The 23,098-nt window shown below is 47.7% G+C and overlaps 1 protein-coding gene across 2 annotated transcripts; it reads right to left on the bottom strand.

The window, feature by feature from the left end:
• Positions 1 to 2,000: 2,000 nt before the first annotated feature.
• GATA3 (GATA binding protein 3) lies at positions 2,001 to 21,105 on the bottom strand. 2 transcript variants are annotated; one of them, XM_058805466.1, is made up of 5 exons: positions 20,731 to 21,105; positions 17,471 to 18,007; positions 14,455 to 14,597; positions 8,934 to 9,059; positions 2,001 to 2,449 (listed from the first exon to the last, which is right to left on the bottom strand). In XM_058805466.1, the coding sequence occupies exons 1-5, from the start codon at positions 20,969 to 20,971 to the stop codon at positions 2,165 to 2,167; spliced, it is 1,332 nt and encodes a 443-aa protein (XP_058661449.1). In that variant the 5' UTR covers positions 20,972 to 21,105; the 3' UTR covers positions 2,001 to 2,164. The 2 variants fall into 2 exon arrangements, with proteins under 2 accessions (XP_058661449.1, XP_058661448.1); XM_058805465.1 differs by having other exon boundaries at positions 14,455 to 14,600.
• Between the last annotated feature and the right edge of the window lie 1,993 nt (positions 21,106 to 23,098).

Below are 23,098 nucleotides of genomic sequence, written 5' to 3' on the forward strand. Positions count from 1 at the left end.
GATTTTTCAAGCGTTTTCTCACAGCCTCGGTCACCTCTGCCTTATCACACTGAGCTTAAATCTCCAGCAAATGGAGTGGTTTGATAAGAAGTTTAACCCTTCATTTGGAAGGTAAATTCCCAATCCTTGTGATAGTATAAAGAAGCTGGATGAGTTAACTCTGAAAACTAAAAGAAGGATGGATTCCTAAGGATTAAATCACCAGAAATGAACAATAAGAGCCAAACTCTGCTGTTATCAATAGTAGTATTAATTAAAATTGCACTGTTTCAAAGAGAGTTCCTGCAGGACCGGACTGGCTAATGGCCTTTGAATTTTTGTGAATTTTCTTCTCTCATCAAATCCAGCTTTTCATAATAGATTCTGCCCACCCTTCCAAGAGAAGGGCAGATCTGCTCCATCCTGATTTTACATCAAGATCTCAACTGTCTCTTGTTTATCTGTCACTGAGTACCCAATGAGACAGAGCTGAATGTGCTTTCCCAGCTCCTGTCCCAAGCCTTTGCTTTTTTCTAAAGCAACCACGATCATAAGGACCCTGCTGTACCTTTTTCACTTATCCCAGCCCCAAATTGTCCTCAACACCAGTCTGGTCATCATTGCCTGAGACCCAAAGGGACCCATCCCATGTGGGAGCCCGAAATCACGCAGGGGCAGCGGCTGGGCTGGGACAGGGACAGGGACACAAGGGACAGGGAGCACACACCGGACAGTGGGGTTACACTAACATGCAGTCCATTTATTTTTGAGGGGTTTTTTTTTCCTCCTTTGTTCTGTGATTTATCTTTTTTTTATCATCAAGCCACTGCAAACATTGCTTTGGCTGTCAGCATGAGCGCAGAGACAGACATTCCCGTACCCGTGGTCACTATGTCATAAATACCATCCAAACAAATGCTAAGAAAAATTAATAAAGAAAGAAAAATATTCCTTTCCCCACCCCCAAGCACAAAACACTGTTAAGTCAACAGAATTTAATCTAGTTTATTCTCCAAAAAAAAAAAAAAAAAGAGGAAAAAATATGAAAACAAAACAAAACAAAAAAAAAAAAAAGCAGGTCTTATCGCTAGCAGTAAATAAATTTATACAACCATTCAGTCTGTATAATAGGATGAAATAAATCTACATCTTTCTTATTTTGGTGCGTTGAATTATACATACAAACAACAATTACAGGAACTTGTTCACAATGCGTAGAGACCTGGAGAATGGCTATCTGAAACCCCCTTGTTGGCAATGTCCGCATGTTAACACTGATTGCCTGACACCATTGGTACTTCCTATGCAAAGGGCCCGTGGCCCAAAATGAATGATCTCCCTACAGGTTTTATTTATTTAGTTATTTAGTTAGTTAGTTAGTTAATGCATCATCAAAACCGTTCTAGCCAGCCCCCTCCCCCTCCCCGGAAACAGAAAAACAAAAAAAGAAACCAAAATAAAAACCAATCGAAACAAAAAACCAAAATAAAAATAAAATAAAAGGAGAAGACATGACTGGCAGTTGGTCCATTTGTTCATAAGACCGTGTTTCCTCTTGGTCTGCATTGTTTGTTTTTCTGGTTTTTAAATTGTCCTCCCATCTTCTTTTTTTTTTCTTTTCCTTTAAAAAAAATTCTCTTGGAGTCCTTCATGCCTTTTTCTTTACAGCTCCTCAGATGCAATAAAGTCTTCCTCAAATGTACAGTATTTCTTACAATATAAGTTATATGCAATGTTCAGCATTTTTTATTTTATTTTATTTTATTTTATTTTTTTCACAGCACTAGAGATCCTGTCCAATAGGGAATGCAAGTTCTGAATGGCTTATTCACAAATGGTATCCAGATTCAGTGGGTAAGAATACATAGACGCCATAGTGAGTTCCTTTAAAAAGTGGCAAACATCACTTTTTTAAAACTTTTTTTTTTTTACTTTTTTCCTTTTTTTCTTTTTTTTTCCTTTTTTGTGCTTTTTGTAGTTTTTTTCTGCATTTTTAAATTTTTTTCTTTTTCTCTTACGCCTTCAAATAACCTTTTTTTTTTTTTCTAATTTTTTTTTTAACTCTTTTTTTTTTTTTCCCCCTCTCCCATTTGACTCGGGACACCACACGCCTGCAAAAATGCAAGTAGTATATAAAGTAAATCTCATTTTGAGACTGTAAGCATTCAGCAGGGGAGCTCTCTTGCTAACCCATGGCAGTGACCATGCTGGAGGGGTGGTGAGGTCCGAAGGAGAGGCTGGATGGAGGATGCATCGGTGTCGGCGTGGTCAGCATGTGGCTGGAGTGGCTGAAGGGTGAAATGTGGCTGATGGAGGACATGTGTCTGGAGAGGGCTGCAGGGTTAAAGGAGCTGCTCTTGGGAAAGTCTTCGAGGTTGTCATGGACCTTTTTGCACTTTTTGGATTTGCTAGACATCTTTCGGTTTCTGGTCTGAATTCCTTCTTTCTTCATAGTCAGGGGTCTGTTAATCTAAACAAAAATCAATTATTTTTTTTTGTGCTTCCATCCCTTCTCCCCAAATCACCGTGGGATCTGTGTACCCCATGCCCCAGCCCAGAAGGACCAGATGGTCACAGCCCCCCTCCTCCCCTGTACACACCACGTGCTACCCAACCTCTCCATTTCCATCCCAAAATTCAGATCCCTCCAGGAAATCCCAAGCTCAGTTGAAATTTCTGAAGACAAGACGACAGAAAATTGCTGGCAGAGCCACACAGGAGCAAAACATACCCGAATAATTCACAGCAGCTGAAAAATTTCAACTATCTGCACATTAGGTAATTGCATTGTGTTTAGGTATGAAACCAATCATTACCTCCTGGAAATATTCCCCACAGACACCGTCTCACCCTGAGGCTTCCTGTCTGATCTCAAACCATTAGCAGCAAGAACTGCTGGGATTTCAGTGCTGTGAGGGGTCTCAGGCTTTCACAGCTCCATTAGGAAGCTGGGCAACTCTCCACAAAAGGCAAGGGGTTTTGTCTTGTTTTTCTTCTTTCCAAAGATTTTGCTGTGATCATCCTTTCTGGTTCTCTTTAGCTAATCTGGTTTCATTTCTAAAGGCTTCCAGGTTTTTTTTTTAGGGGGGCTGAAACAAGTATCTGTGCTGACCAGCAAAGCATTTTCTGCATGCATACAAATGCATCTGTAGGTGAAATAAACATTAAATTCTCCTCCTGAAACTACACAGCAGAAATAATCATCCATGCATTCATCAGGGTTAGGAAATGGTAGCAAAAGTTCTGTTGGATACCCTGTAAGAAACTCTTATTCTTATTACTTGAAGCTGTCCTGTTCAGGGCCAGGGGTTGGACTTTGATGATTCTAGTTGGTCTCTTCCAACTCACAATATTCCATGATTTTGTGATTCTGTACTGCATAGAGAGCCAGCATCACAGCATGGCACAGGTGACATGAAACTCCCACACTTGGGAAGGGATTTATGCCTCCAGTGTCCCTAAACAAACTAAAAAATCAGGTTTGAGAATGAAAATGGGTCTTGCTCTGGCTCCTCTGCAGGATTTCACCTGTAGCAGAAGGCAGCAAATCACCGTGAGGCTGAACCATTTCTCATAATAAATGTGAGCACATGATGGTGCTGATGGATATTCTGCAAAAGGGAGAAAAAATGGATCCACTGTCCACCAGAATCTACTGTAGAGGACGATGAAAAGATGTCCCTGCAAAGGTCCTGAGCAACTCTGTGTCCATAAGACCATAAATCAGCACAAGGAACAAAGCATGCCCTTCTTCCAGATCACAGCAAAGTTTCACTTGTTGCTCCTCAGCCCCTTTCTGGTCCCTTTTCACAACATGAGAATCATTCCTGAATTTCTCTCCCCAGGGAGGCCAGGATAAAATAACTCCCTGTTTCGTGCAAAGATGGAATTATGGGGAGAAGAAGGACCTGGCTCATCTCTGGTTTGTCATTCCAGTCTGAATTTGTGACCCCAGGCTCTTTTTACCAGCAGTGACAGCAGCCTTCACCTCACCTAAAAATAGGTGAGTAAAAGGCTGATTCCTCTGCCTCTGGATAAAGGGAGATAGAGAAAGCAGCCCTGCTTGCCAACAGCTAAAGGAAGGAAATATCTACTCGTGAGCAGCCCAACAAAAGCCCTGTGGCAGCAATAAGCAAAATCTAAAATATTGTGGGTTCCAAACACAACATAACCCACTTCCCTGGCTTTCTGTCCTCACTGAGGGAATGAGGATGCACACACAAGGATGGCCCTTTGCTCCAGACTGGGATTGGAAAGCTTTGCCTGGCCTGTTGTCGGTTTCTCGGCTGTTTTAATGACCTGGAAAGGCTCGGGGATGGCCTTGGGCAGCCCGCACTCCAAAGGACGAAAAGAGGCTTCAGGTTTTTTCTCGGTCTTCAGTGTTTATTAGTTTTTTATCTAAAAGATTTTCTCTCGGCCCGACAGAGGTCTGCACAGCACGCCAGCCATGAGCACATTGAGAACCCCCGGGGCGGTCACCTATCTTTATACCCAAAACTACGTATACAATATTTACCTATTTCCCCCAATACCTTTTACCCTTATTGACCAGTACACCTTTAGTAATAACCAATCCCAAAGTGCCACCATCACCACAGAAGATGGAGGCCGAGAAGAAGAAGAAGAAGGACAGGACACGCCCCAATTCCTCCATCTTACTTCTCTAAACCCCCCTGTACAGAAATCCTAAACCCTGTGTCTTACACTCTAATTAACTTATCCCTTCACCATTTACCCCAGTGAAATCCTCCCATCCTCATACAGGTGTCATCTCCCGTGTAGGATCAAAGTGCAGCCACCAGACACTTCTGGCAACATTCCAGGACCTCCGAGCCCCCCAAGGGTGGTCTCAGTCACTCTGCACATCAGACCTGAGGTGCTGAGATCCCACAGCCTGTTTTAAGTTTTTAGCAGGGATGTGTTGCCCAGATTCAAAGGCAGGCAGAAGCCCCAGGTGAGCCCCACCAGGCAGCAACATCAGAGGAAGCCAGGAAGTGCCAATCCCTGACAAATCCAGCTCAGGTTTGGGGAGGCACACACAGCCCCTGCCCCACCAGCTTCAAATGAGGATCTGTATCACTACACAACGGCTCAGGGCAGCCAGAACCAATCTCCAGCTGAAGCAGCAAAGTTTCAAGCTTGGCAGCTGGTTGTGGCAAAGTGACATAAACCTGGTGGTGGGACTGGGGCTGTTCTGGGTCTTGGAACAAGCACAGAGTCCTGATCCTTGCCTGGTGTCATGTCCCACAGGACAGTGAACACTTCCCCAAAGCAGCATCCCTCCTGTTTCACTCTGTCTCTAAGAACAGGATGGCCCAGGCCACGATTTGATGTGAAACTCAAGGGTGAGAACACCAGCTCTGGGTCAGGATGGTGACAAAGCCATGGCCAGCCCCACAGCTGGGGACAGAGCTGCCATCCAAGCTGTTGTCTGGCCACATCATCCCAGTGTAAATGGTCTCACACTCCAAGCAGGTAACTAACCCAAGAGCCAAACAGATAAATTCTCAGATAAATGTCAGGAACCAGCACAATCAAAGCAGCAAGCTGGAAATTTTTTCCAGTGACTTCAAAGACCAGTCACAGCAGGGTAAAAGTGGTCCCCAAAACATCAAAGCCAAGGAGCCATCTCTGTTTCTGGGGTAGAGAAATGAAAGACCCGGAGGGAAGACCTTCTCCGTGAAAATTCATTCTGATAAAAATGACAAACACATGCTAAATTAAAATTAAACCAGCCCAACGCATGTATATGAAATTCATTAATTTCAGATGGAGCCAATTAATTATGGGCAGGAATTATGCTCTTTGTTTTATCATATGCAAAATACTGACTGCTCTGCTCTCGGGACACATAGGCCTGCTTTAGGGTATCGTGAAAGGGGCCTTTTCTGATGAATTTTACCAAAAATAATGGCAAATCTCTCACTTCTACAGGCTCAGGCCAGCCTGCTGTGCACCTCCAGCAAGGTACACTCCCACCCATCCCTGAAGTGTGCAAAGGCTCATCCCACTTCTAAGGACTAAAATAACAAGGATGAGAACCTCGTATTCAACAGATCAAATCCAGGGGATAGTCTTAACCATTATAGGCCTGATCTTGCTCTGACTGAAGACAATGGGATTTTGCCATTGACCTCAATAAGGTCCTGTCACTGAAGTGGATTTATCCTTCAGACATAGTCATTACAACGTTGGGTTAATCTTCCAGGCTGGCTGTATCTTAGAAAGCACTCTGGGATGCCGCGGGATGAAAGGCACCGTATCAATGTGAAATATTAGTCATTGTTAACACTGGTGTTAATGGAGCCGGCTCTTGTTGAAGTCAGTGGGAGGAATGCCAACAGCTTCACTAAATGCACCCCAAGACTATTATGATTATTGCTTATATCCTACTGACAAATGGGTTTGCTTAAGCTGTGGGAATCAACAGTAAAACAAACTGATATAGCTCCATGAAAAAATTAACACAGTGGAAAAAAAAGTTTGCCTTTTCACTGCAGTCATTCCCGGTGTGGACATAAAATCTGGGTAAGTTTCAACTGCAGATCAATCCATTAAAATATCCTAATGATGTTAAGGTACCAGAAAATTTCATTAAACCCAAAGAAAAGAAAAAATGGTGAGTGGGGGTGGATAAAACAGCAGACAGGAATTTGCTACAGCCTAGCCTGAAACAGGGTTAAGTCGACTTCCAAGCATCCAAAGACCTTCCACTGGCACTGGCACAACATCCATGCTGACAGCTGCTGGGGAGGGACATGCTACAATCAGCCTCTCTATTTCTGACCCCTCTCCTGATGGAAATCACAAGATAATATACACACAGGGAGCAAGACCACACTTCTCACCACGGTCATAACTAAATACTTTAGTAAATACTTCACTAAATACTAAATACTTCACTAAATACTTTGGTAAGTACTTTAAGAAATTTTTTTAAAAAAGGATCTACCCACTCATATCTGGATTTCAGTATCCTTGCCTGGTTATTTTGCTGCACACAGGAGCTCAGTCCTCTGGGGGTTTCATTTAAGCAGGATCCATTAATGGCGTTGCTCATAAGGCAAGATACTACTTGACTTTGGTAAGTAGCTGTGCTGAGCTTTTAAGCAGCTGTTGGTGTTTTTAATGAATATGAAAATGGTTCCAATGTGCTCAAGGCCTGCCCCATGTCACAGATTTCACAGCTGGATCGGCGTTTCCCTAAACACTGGATCTAGAGGTCAATTCAGGCCAACTAGGTTTGCAGTGTTAGTGCAAAAAAGAAAAGGATGTGCTCTTGCAGGCACATTTCTGGAGAACCTCGGCATTCAGACACCATTCTAAACACTTCAGGAGGAGATTTCTCCAGTCAGATGTCTACAATGGAATCAGGCACATCGTAACTCATCATCCTGCCATCATTTGCAGGCATAGGGAGGAACTACACTATTTTCAAGGGTAGAAGTCACCCCAATAAAACACAAGCATCCACCAGCACCAACTGAGAAGAGCCCTTTTCCTTCAAAGAACTTTGCTAGCTACAGGAGGAGCAGCTCCTTGGAGGTTTCCCAAACTACCTGATTTAAGTCCTACCACTGGTGGCTACAAGGCCAAAATGGAAACAGCACAAGCATAGATCCCCTGCCCGGTGAAGCTGGCTGACCTTGATCCCTTCTTGCCAAGGAAATAGCAAACAGAATATTTTCTCGAGATATTCTGAGAGTTTTCTCTCTGGGTCCAACCCAGTGTGTTTGCAGTGATCACACTGAGAGTTTGATGACAGTCTTTACTTGCTACATCAGACTCAAAGCGTGCTGAGACACCTGGCCACTAAAAGGTAAACAAATTTTCCTTTTTTCCAAGAGAGATGCCTCCCATGAAACAGGTGAAAAATTAGCCTGGTTGTTTGTTGGGGTGTTTTTTCTACTTAATCCAAACTTGTTTACTCATCCTAAGAAACCAAACAGTTTGAAATAACAAAGGAAGGGACTGATACCACAAGGGTTGGACGCCCCATGAAACCTGATACGTCTTTGATGTGTTTCCACGGGTGGACACAAGGGCAAAACACAGCCCCAGATTTGCAAACCAAACACAAAGCCATCAACGACTAGTGGAAAAAAAAGTATATCAAAGCAGAGAAATTTGAAGTCTTTTCCTTCTTTTGGCATAATAATTATTCTAATGCCACAAATGGAATGAGAGGAACAGGAGTAGCCTTAAGTCTCCTTTATTAGCAGTATTATTCAGTAGAAGACTTTTCAGGTCCCTTTAGCTCTTTCCCTGGGGCACATATCCCTGGTTCCTGCAAGCTGGCTTTGCATGGAGATATTAGATTAAATCTGTCAGCCATTACATTTCATTTCATTTCATTTCTCCTTCCCTTCCATGACAGATGCTTTGAAATTCACATCACAGGTTGAGCAGACTCTGCAACCCGCTAACTAAATCAAGTCCTTTTATGGTTTGGGACTCGTTTGCATCAACCAGCACAAACACAGGGCCTAAATAAATCATCTTTGGGGACAGGACAAAGGCAGCCACAAACCCAAGAATGATCTAAATAGTTTCTGGCACGTATTTCTTTTTTTTCCAGAGTTTGTATTTGCTGGAGGAACCAAGCTACGCATAGGAGGGGTATCGGCTTGCAGGACAGTGTGTTGTCTTTTCCAACTCTCTGAGCCCAATCAGCAGCAGATAATGTCTCTCTGTGTTGACCCACCCCTCCTTTCTTGGCTCAGGCAAGGAAAAGCTCTAACATTACCCATGGACAGCCTTGTTTTATGCCTCCCCAAGTCGGACAGGCTACGTTTGAAAGGCTGACGGCTCATCGCTCCAAACCCCAACGTCCCCAAAGGGATAACAGAGGTCTCGGCACCACCCAAGACTGGAAATCCTCAAGTTAAGGAAGAGTTTGGATCATTGAGCACCAAAGCTGAGGCCCCATTATTGAGTATTCCAGTCACACTTACATTGTGCAGCTTGTAGTAGAGCCCACAGGCATTACAGACGGGATCGCCGTTGGCATTTCTCCTCCACAGGGTGGTAGTGGTGGTCTGACAGTTTGCACAGGACGTGCCTGCCCTCCTGGCTGCAGACTGTGGGAAGGAGGGAAAGAGAAGGAGAGAAAGAGAAAAACACCCGTGTTAAAAAAAAAATTTAAAAATGCGATCAGCAAAATTTCTGAGAAAGAAAACATCAACCCTGCAAGACTGACGCGCATCAGCAGAGGCCTCCAGAAACTGACTTGTGAGAACAAATAATAATTGTGAAAAAAAATCCCCAAGGTACTTTAATCCCAAATTATATGTGAACTGAATCAGGTGCCAAAGGGCATCCTAAAAAGTGAGTGCTAAACCTGTGATAGAACTCATCAAAATTAGCAGCGCTGGCACAGCCCATTCCAGAGGGGAAAATGTTATTTAAATGCCAACATGTTTTTCCATCTTAATTCTCCCAGACCCCCCAGGGGTCTAATTCTGCAGTCAGGGCCTGAACTGACAATTGCTGGAGTCAAGGGCGTGAGTCACTCTGGCTCCAGCAAGAGACCAGGGTGGGCAGCTGCTCGCCGGGCCCGACCGCAAGCGCAGCCTGGTCCCGTAAGCTCAGCTCAGCTTCAAAGGAGACAGGCTCCAGATCGGAAATAACACCGTGGCAAGGAGCAAGAATCCCAACTTTTTAATTACACCCTTTTCTCAGCCCAAACCTTCATGTTTATTTAAGGATTGGTAACAAGCCTGAAAGAAGAATTTACCGTTTCATAAAGGGGTAGGAACAAGAAAAAAATCTACGTGGCAAAGTGTATACGGAAGATTTTTTTGTTGGCTGTGATAATGACTTAGCAAAGTCAAATTTAGTAAAGTTGCTCTTCTTTCACCTGCATAAATTCATACTTATCATTTAAAAACTGTAACTTTAGCAAACAAATTGTGCTTCTGCCTCTGAAGGAGCAACAGGAGCTTTCAGACTGCTGTGTGAGCGTGCATGCGTGCTTGCGTGTGCACAAATGCCTACAGCTCCTAAAAAAAAAAAAGACCTTTAGATCCCCATCCTATCTATTCTTCATCAATATGACATGGTCCCAGAGCTCTGATTTCATCCCAATGCGTTACTTTCAATGGAACTGCTCATGGGCTTAAAGTTAAAACATGTGCTTAAGCGATTTGCCAGATCATAGCAATGCTTGGCACCTTGCAGAACTGAGCCTTTAATGCTCTCTTTTGTGCTCTTACTGTTTCAAATTTACCCCTCACCCCACACAGCCGCACACTGTAGCACATCCAACATTAAAAAAAAAAAAAAGAAAGAAAGGAAATACCGCATCTTTGGATACCGTACAACAAACCCAAAATGCAAACATGGACACTGGCACAGCCTTAGTGTTAATACCAGCTCTTGTTAGGTCATGTTGCAATTTTAATCATAATTGAATGCGGCGTAGGTGGAGAGAGGACGGGTTGGTTTTGCTTTAGATAGGGGAGGATTTTTTTTTAATTTAATTAGACAAAAAGGACTGTCTAAAAAATAAATAAGACAATGCCCATGAGCACTAGGAAGCATCACAGAGTGGCTGATCCGACAGCGAGTGGCTCTCTCAGGCTGCCCGTAGGGATAGTTCCATTTTGCTTGACCATAAACCACTCTGAACCAAGCCAGTCCCAAGGAGACCTTTAGCTGACTTCTCTGTGCTGGTGACAAGCAGAAGTTGGGGGCAGCACATGGGACTTGAAAAAATCCCAGGACCAGCAGAGAAGATGAAACAGCCCACCATGAAGAGCAGAGCCCCGAACTGATGCATGCACGCTGACCACGCCATGGACCCAAACTGGGCTGCCTTCAAAATCACCAGGATAATTAAATAATGAATGTGTTCCAAAGGCAGCATGGAGACAAAAATGAAGCTTGTAAAGCCAGGTTCTCACTAAAGAGCTGAAAAAGAGTGTGCAGCTCTCTGCCCCCCAACTCCTGACACTCGGCGCGTGGGGCTTGGAGGGGCACGAGGCTGGATTGATTCTCTTGGTGGCAGCTTTGCCTTTATCAGACCCAAAAATCAAGCCTAAGGAAATTTTTAAAAACCAGTGATATTTGGCTCAGCCCACACAGGGGAAACATCCCCTTTGAAGATATTTGGGGTTTCTACGCAGCGCTCGCCGTAATTTCTCCTACAGCAAGCGCATTCAAAAGGCACGCCTGGTCACCACCTCGCTGCCTTCAAACAAATTCTGACATTAAATAAGCAAATAAATCACAACATCTACTGTCTTCTCTTAAACTATTTCCACCTACTGTGTTTCACTTGCAAAACTTCAGCATCATTAGCTGAGTATTTTAAGCTCTTTCGGTCCCAGGCTGCACCTTTTATGCTGTACCAAGTTCTACCAGAGACACAGGCAGCGGGCAGGAAACAATGAATAATAACGCTATTGCAAAGCTCCCAGCAATGGCATCCACTGACGCTCATCAGCGACTAGGGGCCTGGCCATGGCAGTCATGGGATGACTAATTAGCTGCCCCATATCATCCACAGCACCACAGCCCATGGCACAGCTGCCAGTGAACAAAGGAACAACTTCAGAAGCGCTAACAGTGATGAAAAGGTGAAATTGAGGAGGTTGGAGGAACCAAGTGCTAATAAAGATGCTTAATTAAGGGGCATTTTCAGTGTCTGTATTCACCCACAAAGCTCCAAGCATCATTTTCCTAAAATAAGATTGCATGTGCATGGGCCTTCTGAGAAATTGGTTATAATCCTTCCAAAACCAGCTTGGCTTGACGTGGAAACTGAGAGCTCTGCATCTGCATGGGAATGGGAGAAAAACTAAAGGAAGATTTTATCTCAGCTGCGATGGGGCTGCCACTGCCTGTGACAGGGACAGGAATGGCCTCCAGGAGGGCTGAAGACTTTTTAGGCAGTGATGGTGTGGTACCACCTGCCTGCTCTGGATTCCCCTGCCAACATCTCCAGGTCTTCCAGCTTCCCCCTCAAGATGAAGCAGAGCTGTCTGAGCCCCCTCAGCCAGCAAGACTTCATCCCTGCCACCTAAAGTACACCTCACGAAGACACCCATTGAATTTAACAAGGCTTGGGCTGGGTTCTCAGCATCTAAGAAATTCTTTGCCTCCTCTCTCCCACCCATCAAATCCTATCATTAGTTTCAGTGCAGCTGTGATCAGAGCCCATGAAACAAGCCCGAGGTCACACAGGAACCCTGTGGCAGAGGGAAGGAGCTGGATCCCCACCCTGAGCCTCCATCCACAGCCCGCCTGCCTTCACAGCAGGAGAGATCCACTCAAGCCACAGCTACATGCACGTCCACATCCAGGCACAGAAAGTGCAAATGCAAGCCCAGCTCTGGTGCCTTCTGACTAATTTTTTTTTCAGAGGTTAGCAAGGGAAATAAATATAGGTGCAAACAGCATTAGGGATGTTTTGGGTTTTTTTTCTTTTTCCCAGGCAGTGCTGGAAGTGGGGGACGGGAGGAAGTAGAAAAATCAAATTTCACATTTAGCAAAGGCCACATTTAAAGAAGGGGAACTTTTTTTAACTTTAACTAAAATGCCCAAAGATTGGAACGATAATGCAAGACAAGATCTGCCTTTACTTCTTTTCTTTCTTCCTCTTTTTTTTTCTTTTTTTGTCCCCCAAGAATGACCTTTTACTATGTATTTATTTATATAGTTCATTTTACATGTGCCGGGCTCAGGGTGACTCGGGACATTCTTTCGTGGTTCCATCAGACACTTTTTGAAAGCTCTCCCCCTCTCTCCAGCCGCTTTCCTATTCTGCCTCCCCCTCTGCTTGTTTGGATATGCTCAAGCTCCTGTGTGTTTGGACTGGGGAAACGGAGCTGTTGTTTAGGAGTTATCTCCAGGGCTCAGATATCCGGCAGCTTTTTCCTAGGAAGTTAACTTTACACATAGAGAGAGAACGAGGAAAAAAAAAAAAAATAAAGAAAACGAGGGCTGTGTGTTTAAGACAGAAGGGCCGGGGGGGAGGAGGAGAAGAGAACAAGAGAGCTGCCCAAAAAAATCAAAATTCCAGCCTGTACTTCCCTCCCTAGAAAGCTTTTCCTCTTTTCTAACAAGGCTATGAAAGATGAGAGAGACAAACCTTTTCCTACATGGGAAAAGCGCGTACAGGAGGGCACGGAGAGGCTTCACACGCAGGAAGTTTGGCGGGCTAGAGGAGCAAAGCCACATCTTCCCCAAAACTCACACGGCCAGACAGAGTTATTGCTGATGCCCCTCACAGCTCAGCCCTTCCTGGGAATGTACCCTGCAAATGCTTCCCAGAGCCAGAGGGAACAAAACTGATACGATTTTATGGGTGTCTCACAGGTGAGAAAGCTGATCCCGACCTAAGAGCTGTGAGAACCTTCAAGGAGAACACAAATTAACCAGCCCTGTCCTGCCTGTGGGGTCTGGCCATGGCGGGCACAAGCCTCACCAAACTGGCCAGATCCATGGATCAGCTCAGAAATTCCACAGAGAGGCAAGAGCCACCTTTCCTCCCCATTTTGAGCAGCCCTTCCACATCTTTAATCCTGACAAAACCAAACGTGCCTCGATTCGAAACATTCAATAACTTCCCAAGCAGGGACCATAATTTTATTCCCCCCACTCGATATATTTTTCCCCTTGTGGTCTGCCTGATTATTTGCCAAATAAACTTTAACACATTTATTAGCCATGCCCACAGCTTCCAGACCTTTTTGTGGCTTCCAGGGAAATGCATGAAGAGATCACTGGGGATGCTGTAACGTATTGCCTGGGCTTAGAACAGTCACCAGTCTTGTAACTATTATTTCAAACATTTACCCACTCATTTCATCTTCCTCCAGCTTCTGTAGCCTGGGTACATGCTAGGCTTTGCAATTTCACCATCCTCTCTGCCTTGTGTCCTTGTGACACCATTTGAGACCGAGATGGCACAGACATAAATGACCACACCAGGTACCAGTGGCACCAGGAGCTGATGGTTCCAGCTCTTTGCAGGAGCAGTGACACCCAAGTGACACCTGAGATCCAGTTTGTGTCCCTTTTCCATGACACCACCAGCCAAGAGGGATAGAGACACCCTAAAGAGTGGAGGGCAGAAGTTTGGAGAGCCCAGGAGAAATCCTGTATTCCTGATAATCTCTTTGGTCACTAGGAAATTATTATCCTGCCCTTAGGCCCTGGAAAATGTCACTGTCCTCAGGTCACCGTGTGGAGTTGAAAACTCAGTTCTGGTTTGCAAGAAGCCCTGGATCTTGATTTTTAAACCTTTTTTTGCAGTTTGCAGTTTGCTAGAGCAGTTTGCTTTTCTACTTTTGCAGTTTGCTAGAGGATCAGACAACTGAGGCCCACAGCAGCGGGGGCCAACTCTCCAAGCATCCCTCCCTCGAACACAATGGAACCAGTGGGAGCTGGCTGAGGTTCCCTGTCCATCCTGAGCTGCAGATAGGAAGCAAAAGCTGCAGAGAAAGAAGAATAAAATAGAGGGAGACTCACCAGTCTTCTCTTGGGTTTGATCAGGGGCCGGTTCTGCCCGTTCATTTTGTGGTAGAGTCCGCAGGCGTTACACAAATAGTGCCCAGTGCCATCCCTTCTCCACAGAGGGGTTGAGGTAGCCCCACAATTTACACACTCCCTGCCTTCTGGAAACAAGAGAGCACATGGGTCACTTAGGGAAAGCAGAGATAAAACAGGCTGGGCAAAGCCCCCCCTCCCCAAAATAACCCAAAACCTCCCCAGAGACCCAGCCAGGCCAGAGCTTGCCAGTGCCCCCCAAGCTCAGGATTTCCAAAAAAGGGTCCAAAGCCATGACTGAACAATGTCCCTGGCACACTCTGGTGGGCTCTGATTCTGTTCCCCTCCCCAGCACCACTCCAGAGGCAGCATCAGGCCTGTGCCCCAGCAGCAGGGAAGAGGAATGGTGACAATGACAACCCGAATGCCATGGTGGCTCAAGAGGCTCCCCAAAGAAGCTCTCACTCCTCCTACAGGTCTCTTTAGTGCAGAGGGGGAGCTGACAATTTCTCCTCAATGCTTCTACAGCTCTGGTGACCCCAAGTTTCCATAGGCACCAGAAAAACCTTTGCAAGAAGCCTCCAGCCCTCTACACCCAAAATAATGGATACAGAATTTAAGTCCACGAGCCCCTTTCTGATGTGTGTGAGGACCCCAGTGTCACTTCTTGAGCACTCTTCCATCTCCCAGGGGCATTCCTGAGCCTGGAGGGCTCTTCCTCTGGCCTCAGGTGAAACCACATCAAGGACCCCCAAAATAATCACAGACAACCCCCAAAACACCTCCCCAGCTCCAGCCAATGCATAACAACTCTGACAATATCTGCTATTGATTAATTTGAAATTAAGCTTCCACCACCCAAAACTTTCAGAAGCCCCTCTGGTTTCCCCACCACATCTGCAGCCTGATGGTCCACCCTGGCTATCTGGGATAGCAAACAGCCCCAAGCCTGCCTCCTAAGTTCTTTCCCTCCTTCTTTTTGTCACCGCTTTTTCCTCTCCCTGGCTATTGCAGGGGGATATCTCCCCAGCTTGGAGGAGGGAACCGGGAGGGTGCAGCCCCTGCCTCTCAGCTCCTGTCAGAGGGCTGAGGGGTTTTTTTGTTGCGTCTTTGGTTTAGTGGGGGAAGTTTTTTTGTCCCCAACGTCGGTGGTGGCCCACCTGAGAGCGGTGGCAGAGCCCAGCCGGGCAGAGCAGAGCAGAGCCGAGCCAGCTCAGCACAGAGCCGGCTCCCCGCTGCCCCAGCCCGGGCTGCCTTCGAGCAAGAGGCATCCGTGCCCTAACCACAAACGGCAGCCGTTTCTCCAGAGCCTTCGCACCGAACCCCTCTTCTCTCACACCTCCCCAGCAACTACAGCAACCAAAAAAATACATTTGCGGCCGCTTCTCCCTCTTTTATCCTGTAAAATCACCCCCTTCCTCCTTTTTCTCCAGTTCTAACCCTCTTTGTCTGAGAGGTCCTAGCTTGCTAAGATCGACTTCTAAAGGGAAAAAAATAAAAGAGAGAGAAAGAAAGAAAGAAAGAAAGAAAAAAAATTAGGTGTTGCTGCTGGGGTTGGTTTATCACGAACCGCAGATGTCTTTCTAGAAGGTAAAGCAACAGAAAGTGGCAAAAGGAAAACAGGAGGGGAGGGTGGAGGGGGCCGAGGCGGTTTGAAAATGCCGCGCAGGCGGTGGGTGCCCGGCGGGATCTGCGGCTCGGCGGGCGCCGGGGATGCTCAGCGCCGCCCGGGGCCACAGCAACCCGCTCCTACCCGGGACACGGCACCCGCTCCGTGCTGGGGCCAGCCGGCCCCGTTAATACCCGGCTCATTCTGTTCCCCTCCGGTTAAACGGGGCGGCCGCTGCTGTTTGAGTCTCTGTCCCTCTCTTTTGTTTCACCCCATCTCTCTCTCTCTCTCTCTCTCTCCTGCTTTCATGTACAAAACATACAGGTCTGGGTTTTTTTGTCACTCTAACCGCATCCGGACTCTATTAAAGTTCCTGGCGCTGGATAAACAATGCAACTGTCGCGTGCAGCAGTCTGAAAATAATTGGATTAGCTCAAACATATCAGCTAAATAGAGACAGTCCCTGCTCAGACAGACAGAGTAAATGTCACCCTGGAAAAACCCTGAAAACTGATCTCATTCATGCCAGGCAACCCCGCAGCAGCCTCCTCGGAAAAAAAAAAATAGAGAAGAAGAAAAAAAAAAAAAAAGAAAAATAAAAGGGGGTAAAAAGAGTTTTGACTAATCGCCCTTTCCTCTGCACACAAGCGCACTGCCCTGGGCTCACTCCCACCCCTCCGTGCACAAGAACGTCCAAGCCCGGCGTGTTGAGCCGTCGGGAGCCGGAGCCGCCTCGCAGCCCATCCCGCGGGGAGCGCACAGAGCTGGGGCCCCCCAGGAAAGGGGGACACTTTGGGGACTGTCCTGTGGGTGATCCAAACCCCCGGGCCCGGAGCCGGCCGGGGCTGCGTGGGCCAGCTCCCCGCAGCGCCCCGGGGAAATCCCGCCCCGCATCCCCGGGCGCCGCACGGGAAGAGGCCCTGGGAAGAGCGGGCGGGGGAAGTTGGCCGGGATTTGGCACCATCACTAAAATCCAGGGAGATCGCTAATGCTGCGGTTCCCTCGGTTTCGCTTCGTCCCCGGGCGCCGCAGCTGAGCGCACCGTGGGCGCTGCAAGGGCCGGGTCGCCCCCGGGACTGGAGCCCCGCGGCACCGGGGGGGTGGTTCGGGTTCCTGGGCCTGGTTCCATCCCCAGCCAGGCTTGCACGAGGGGGAATTTGGTTATAAAGCTAGCAGAGCGACCTGTGGGGAAGGTGAAGCGTCGTGTGTGTCCCCCACGAGGGTTCAGCCCCTGCTGCTCATCGCAGGGATGCTCGAGCACATGTTGTCCCTGCGTGCGGGGACAGCGAGGGCTCAGCCCCATTCCTCTGCCCCATTCCTCTGCCCCCCACTTTTCCCCCCTCAGCTTCCTCTCCCGAGCAACGGGGATGAAGAAGCCAAAAGCCCTACCTGTGCTTGACCGTGCTTTTGGTCGCGATTTACACCCAAAGCCGGTTGGCGATCCTCCTAAGAGGCTACTGGGGGGAAAAAGTCCAGAGCCATATTCTGGGACATACGGTGGGTAGGTAGTGATGGGGTGGTGAGCGGAGGAGGTGGCTCCTCCTAAAGAGGCCATGCTGCTCCGAGAGTGAGAGGACTCCAGCTTCATGGTATCGGCCAGGGACACCTGGTATTTGATGCATTCCTTCTCGTCCTGCCGGGTGGAGCCGGTGGAGCCGGGCGTGGAGATGGACGGATCCGGGGACACATCTTTAGGAGGGGTCGGCGGGAAGGTGAAAAGGTGCGGGCTGGAGTGGCCGGCGGATAAAGTGGAAGAGGAGGCGGGCGGGTAGACGGAAAGGGGTCCCGGAGAGCTGTGGTGGATGGAGGTCTTGGAGAAGGGGCTGAGGTTCCAGGGGGAAGCGCTGTGGTGGCTGCTCAGCGCCTTGCTGCCGTCCAGCCAGGGCAGCGAGCCGTGCAGCAGCGGGGGGCGGCACACCTGGCTCCCTGCTCGGAGAGAAACACGGACACACGTCGGTCACATCCCTCTGCCACCCCGGCAAAGCCCCCGTGGGGTCCCGGGACGTGCTTCCCCCACCGCCACCCCTCGTCCTTCCCAAAGAGCTCAGCATGCGAGGGAAATTACATCTGATGAGAAAGCCCGCTCCTCATTCAAAATTAAACTTTAAAAGCTGCAAGAGCACGGAGTGGCAGCTCCGGTCCTGCTGGGGAGCGGGTTTTGGGGTCGGGACCCTCCAAGCAGGGTGCCAGCCCTGTGACACGGGATTTGCGAGCTCTGCTTCACTCTCGCCGTTTTCCAGGCAATCCCACGAAGACTTTGAAGCAAAGATCCTGCGTGAAATTGCCAAGTCCCGATTGAAGAAATATTTTGTCTTAGCTGGGAAATGATTTCCCGAACAGAGCCGTGAGCTAAAAACCCTGGGAATTCTCTGGTCAAACGAAGAAGACCAGAAAATGCCCACAGACACGATAATGACCTTTGTAACAGGGCTGATAAACTTTGCAAACCGCTCAGTTTGTCTTTTCTTCTTCCACGAGACTGCACAGAAATGTTAGAGGGCTTTTCCGCGATGGTATGGCACAGACAGAGGGTACCAATTGCCTCAAATAAACGCTTCATACCCTCTTTGTGGCAAGGGACACTTCACTTGTCGTTTAAAATACAGACCTGGGCTTTGTGGGGGAAAAAACAATCCACTAAATTTCTGCAGTCAGATCTTTTACCCTTTGGTTATAAATGTTCCTAAGGGCTCGTACCTAATATTTCAAATTATTTTCGGCCCTTGCAAAAACAAACAAATAGAAAAATCCGTCCTAAGAGTTAAATCCATCCAAACCCACAGCAACTTGAGCGAATGGCTGCAAGATGGAAAACACAGTTATTCAATTGGAAGGGAGCAAGTTTGTGTCTGATGATAAAGCCCTGGAAAGTCTCTGACATCCAGAGATCCCTAACCTCTGTAGGCATTGTGATAAGTGTATAGAGAGTGCTGAACATACAGAAGGAGAGATGCAAACAAGGATGCATGGAGCCACAGTGAGTTACAGGGTGGACACACATGTTTGCATGGGGAGCTCCTGAGTGCCTAGAAAAGCTCCAAACTGGTTTTCACCATAGCAGGCACTCGTGAACAATACTGAAAGTCGCTGCTCAAAAGGAAGGGAAGGTGGGTTATACGAATAGAAAGGGTCAAGATTCATTATCTTCCCCAGGAAGTAGCATAGTAAATAATATTCAGGCTAGATCAGAGAGACCGCATTTCCACTTTCTGCTGATATATTGGGGGAAAAAAAAATGAAAAGGGAAGAAAAGAAAGAAAGGACAAAGGCTGCTGATCCTTAAAAATAATTGTTTTAAAGGGACTAATGGCAGAACAATGCAGTTACTGAGCGGAGCCTAATGCAGGCTCACACTCAACAAGTTGCTGAGGGCTGGGAGCAGCCTCCTGAGCCCGCTGGGCTCCATCTCACTCCGCTCATCCCATTTTCTCCACGATTTTGGGGTTATTTCCACTGCAAACCTCGGGGATTTAGATTTTGCCACAACAGAGATCGCTGTCCGGCTTCACAAACCACCTTCTGTTCTTTTCCCTCTTTTTTTTTTTTTTCCTTTTTTTTTTGTATTTCTTTCCTTCTTTTTTAAACCATCCAGGTTAACTCCAGCTGTAAATACTGAACCTCTCCACTTCTCCATAAAGGATGGCACCAAAGTGCTCATCCCTCCGTGGACCTGGGCCCCACCGGCCGCAGGTATTTCACCTCCTTTCTGAGAGCTGTGACCCAGGAACAAGATTCACATTGTGGAGCATTACCTTCCTGCAGGACCCTCGGGACAACACACCGGCTCTGACTCCTAATTACACCACGGGCTATATTTTTTTTTATTATTATTTTTAAGTTTCTTTCTTATTTTAAACCCACGCCACGGTGCTGCCCTGGGTATGTGTGCAAAACTTTGGTCCCAAGCCTAACGAGCTCACCAAGTGCGAATTAAATAGCCCAAGCGTGAGGACAGCGGGGTCATTTTCACACCCCTGCTCTCCAGCTTGCTTTGCTTCCCCAGAGCAGCTTAATCGTGCAAAAACTAAACACGGTATGAAAACACTAACTGTTAGCCTAATTAAAGAGAGGGGAGAGAAACCAAAGCGGAAGAGAAGGGGGCGAGAGGAAGAAATGAAGAGGAAGATGAAAAAGAAAGAAATAGAAGGGAGGCGAGCAGAAGGGAAAGGAGAGAGAGGGGGAAGAGAGATGTGCGATAAAAAGAGAGGATGAAAGAGAGAAAGAAAGAGACAGAAAGAAGGAAAGAAGGGAGGAAAGAAGGAAGGAAAGAAAGGAGGAGAGGAGGAAAGAAAGAAAGAAGGAGGGGAAGAGGGGAAGAGAGAAAGAGAGAGAGAAAGAAAGAGAGAGAGAAAGAGAGAGAGAAAGAGAGAAAGAGAGAAAGAAAGAAAGAGAGAAAGAAAGAAAGAAAGAAAGAAAGAAAGAAAGAAAGAAAGAAAGAAAGAAAGAAAGAATATAAAAAAAGAAAGAAAATATTAAAAAAAAAAAGAAAGTGAAAGAAAAAAAAGAAAGAAAGGAAGGAAGCCTGAATTTTTATTTATTTCCAATAAGCCAACCCCAAAATCCACCCGTGACGTAGCTTCCCCGCCGGCAGGACAGGGTCTGCCCGACAGCCGCGGGGGGCTCGGCGGGACGGACAGACGGACACTCACCGTGGTGGGCCGTGGGGTACCGCTGCACCGTGGCTCTCACGGAGTTGCCGTAGTACGGCGGGACGGGGTTGCCTTGTCCGTCGATATTAAAAAGTACATCCACCTCCTCGGCGAGAGGATACTGCGTGGGGTCCATGTAGGTATGGCCAAGCGAGGGGTGATGCGAGTCCGGGTGCTGCCCATTGAGCACGGCCGGGTGGTGGTGGCTCACCCACCGCGGCTGGTCCGTGGAGACCTCCATCTTCTGCTCTTCCTCCTCGTCCTCCTCCTCCTCGTCCTCAGCAAGGCGCGGAGGGCTTCTGGAGATCGGAGCTGGAGACGCTGCCGGAGTTGTGCAGCAGGGCGGGGGAAAAGTGCCCGGCGAGTTCGGGGGTGTTTCTGGTTAGGTTTGGTTTAAAAGTGTGGAGGGAGAGTTGGGGGTATGGTGATAAACGATCGATTCCAAAAAAAAAAAAAAATTAAAAAAAAAATAAAAAATTTAAAAAAAAAAGTGGGGGAATAATAAAATAAAAAGGGAGGGAAAAAAAGGGAAAACAAAAAAAAAAAAAAGTCTCGGGGAAAAAATTTCTCTACGAAGCGAGATCCCCTCGTTTCTTCCGCTCTGTTGCAGATGTTTCTCTTCTTTGATCACCTGTAACGAGAAAGAGGAAAGGGAAGGAGCAGAGAGAGAGAGAGAGGGAGAGAGAGGGAGAGGCAGGGAGAGAAACGTACTTGAGAAGTTCTGAACTTTAGCACCTGACTTTTTAGGCAGGAGCAAACCCATCCCATCCCTCGGCAGCCATCCCTGGGAAGCGCCTGCTCTGCCCTGGACCCACCTCTCTCTCCCAGCGCCTCTTTCTCTTTCGCTCTCTCCGAGCTCGCAGCGCAGCCCAGCAGCTCCCACCGCGTTCCTACCGCCCAGCTCTTACTTTTCCTTGGTTTTAGGGATGGTATTTTGGCTTTTCTTTTTCCCTTTTTTTTTTTTTTTTTTTTTTTGCTCGCCGCGGTTGTTTGTTTATTGTTTTATTTGTTCCACTTGCACCTGAGAAGCTCCAGCGGCTTAAGCCGGTGAGAACTTGTGCCATTCGCTGCTGCGCAGCCCAGAGTCACTCTGATTGCTCATTAATTATTATGCAACAGAGAAAGGGGGGAACGGGGGGAAAAGAGAAGGCAGGGAAGGGGTAAAGCGATGGGAGAAGAAAGTGGGGGTGAAAGGAAGGAGCGAAGAGAAAAGGAGGGTGGGGAGAGAGAGGAAAAAAGAAAAATTTTAAAAGCGACAAGTTGCTCAAGAAATTCCGCACAAACCTTGCTGGAGAAGCAGTATGTGACCCAGGAGGGATGAAGCTGAAAGTGCTTGATCAGATCAGATTGTGCTCGCTCGCACTATTTTTTTTTCCCTACTTTTTTTCCTCCTCTCTCTCTCCCTCTCCCTTTTTTTTTTTATATTTTTTTTCCTTTCTTTCTTTCTTTTTTTTTTTTTTTTTTTTTTTTTTTTTTTTTTTTTTTTTTTTTTTTTTTTTACAGGGAAGGCATTCTTTCTGAAAGGAGCAGGATGGCGCCAGCCGGCTCAGTGCTTACAGACAGCTGTGGCGAGACGCAACTTAAGGAGGTTCCAGTGTCATAAGCCCGGGGGAGGCGGAGCCTGAGGAGGGGACCGGCTCCGGCCCGGCCGCCCCCGCGCTGCCCCCGCGGGAACCCCCGGCACCAAACTCCTCTCCGTGTACCCTCCACACACATTCCTTTTTTTGAATTTTTTTTCTTTTTCATTTTCTACTTTTTTTTTTTTTTTTTTTTTTTTTTTAAGGGGGAAAATAAGTTTTCCCGCTGTCCCAGGAGCTCTGAGAGCGGCCAGCCCGGGGAGATGGTGCGTGGAGGGGACGGGTTGGATTCTCGGGCGGGCATCCCGGGGATGGCAGCGGGCTGGGGACAGGGACAGGGATGTGCGGGCAGGTGCGGGAGCGGGGGGTCCCCGCTGGAATAAAGCTGCGTGCTCCAGCGGCGCGGCTCAGAAGGGATTTAATTATTGTTGTGTTGAAGGATAGAAGCGCACAGCAGCGGCCAAGTTTGTACGCTCGATCTGGGGTATTTCGGGGGTTTTAGGGTTTTTTCCCCCCTTTTTTCCCCTTCTTGCCCCGCTGGGGACCCGGGAGAGCCGAGCGCGGCCGGCACCGACGGGACCCCCGGGCGCCGCGCCCGGCCCCGCCCCCCCGCCGGCTCGGCCAATGGGCGGCCAGCAGGAACTGGGGCGCCGAGCTCGGGAGGAGCTGATTGGCTGCGAGCCCGCGCCCCGCCGGCCCCCGGCGGCGCTGATTGGCTGCGGGCCCGCGGGCCGGCGGCAGCGGCGGGCGCTGCGTTGAGCCAGGGCATCCCCTAGCGGCACCCCGGGGTC

The sequence above is a fragment of the Ammospiza caudacuta genome, chromosome 5 (assembly GCF_027887145.1).
Source record: "Ammospiza caudacuta isolate bAmmCau1 chromosome 5, bAmmCau1.pri, whole genome shotgun sequence".
Lineage (NCBI taxonomy): Eukaryota > Metazoa > Chordata > Aves > Passeriformes > Passerellidae > Ammospiza > Ammospiza caudacuta.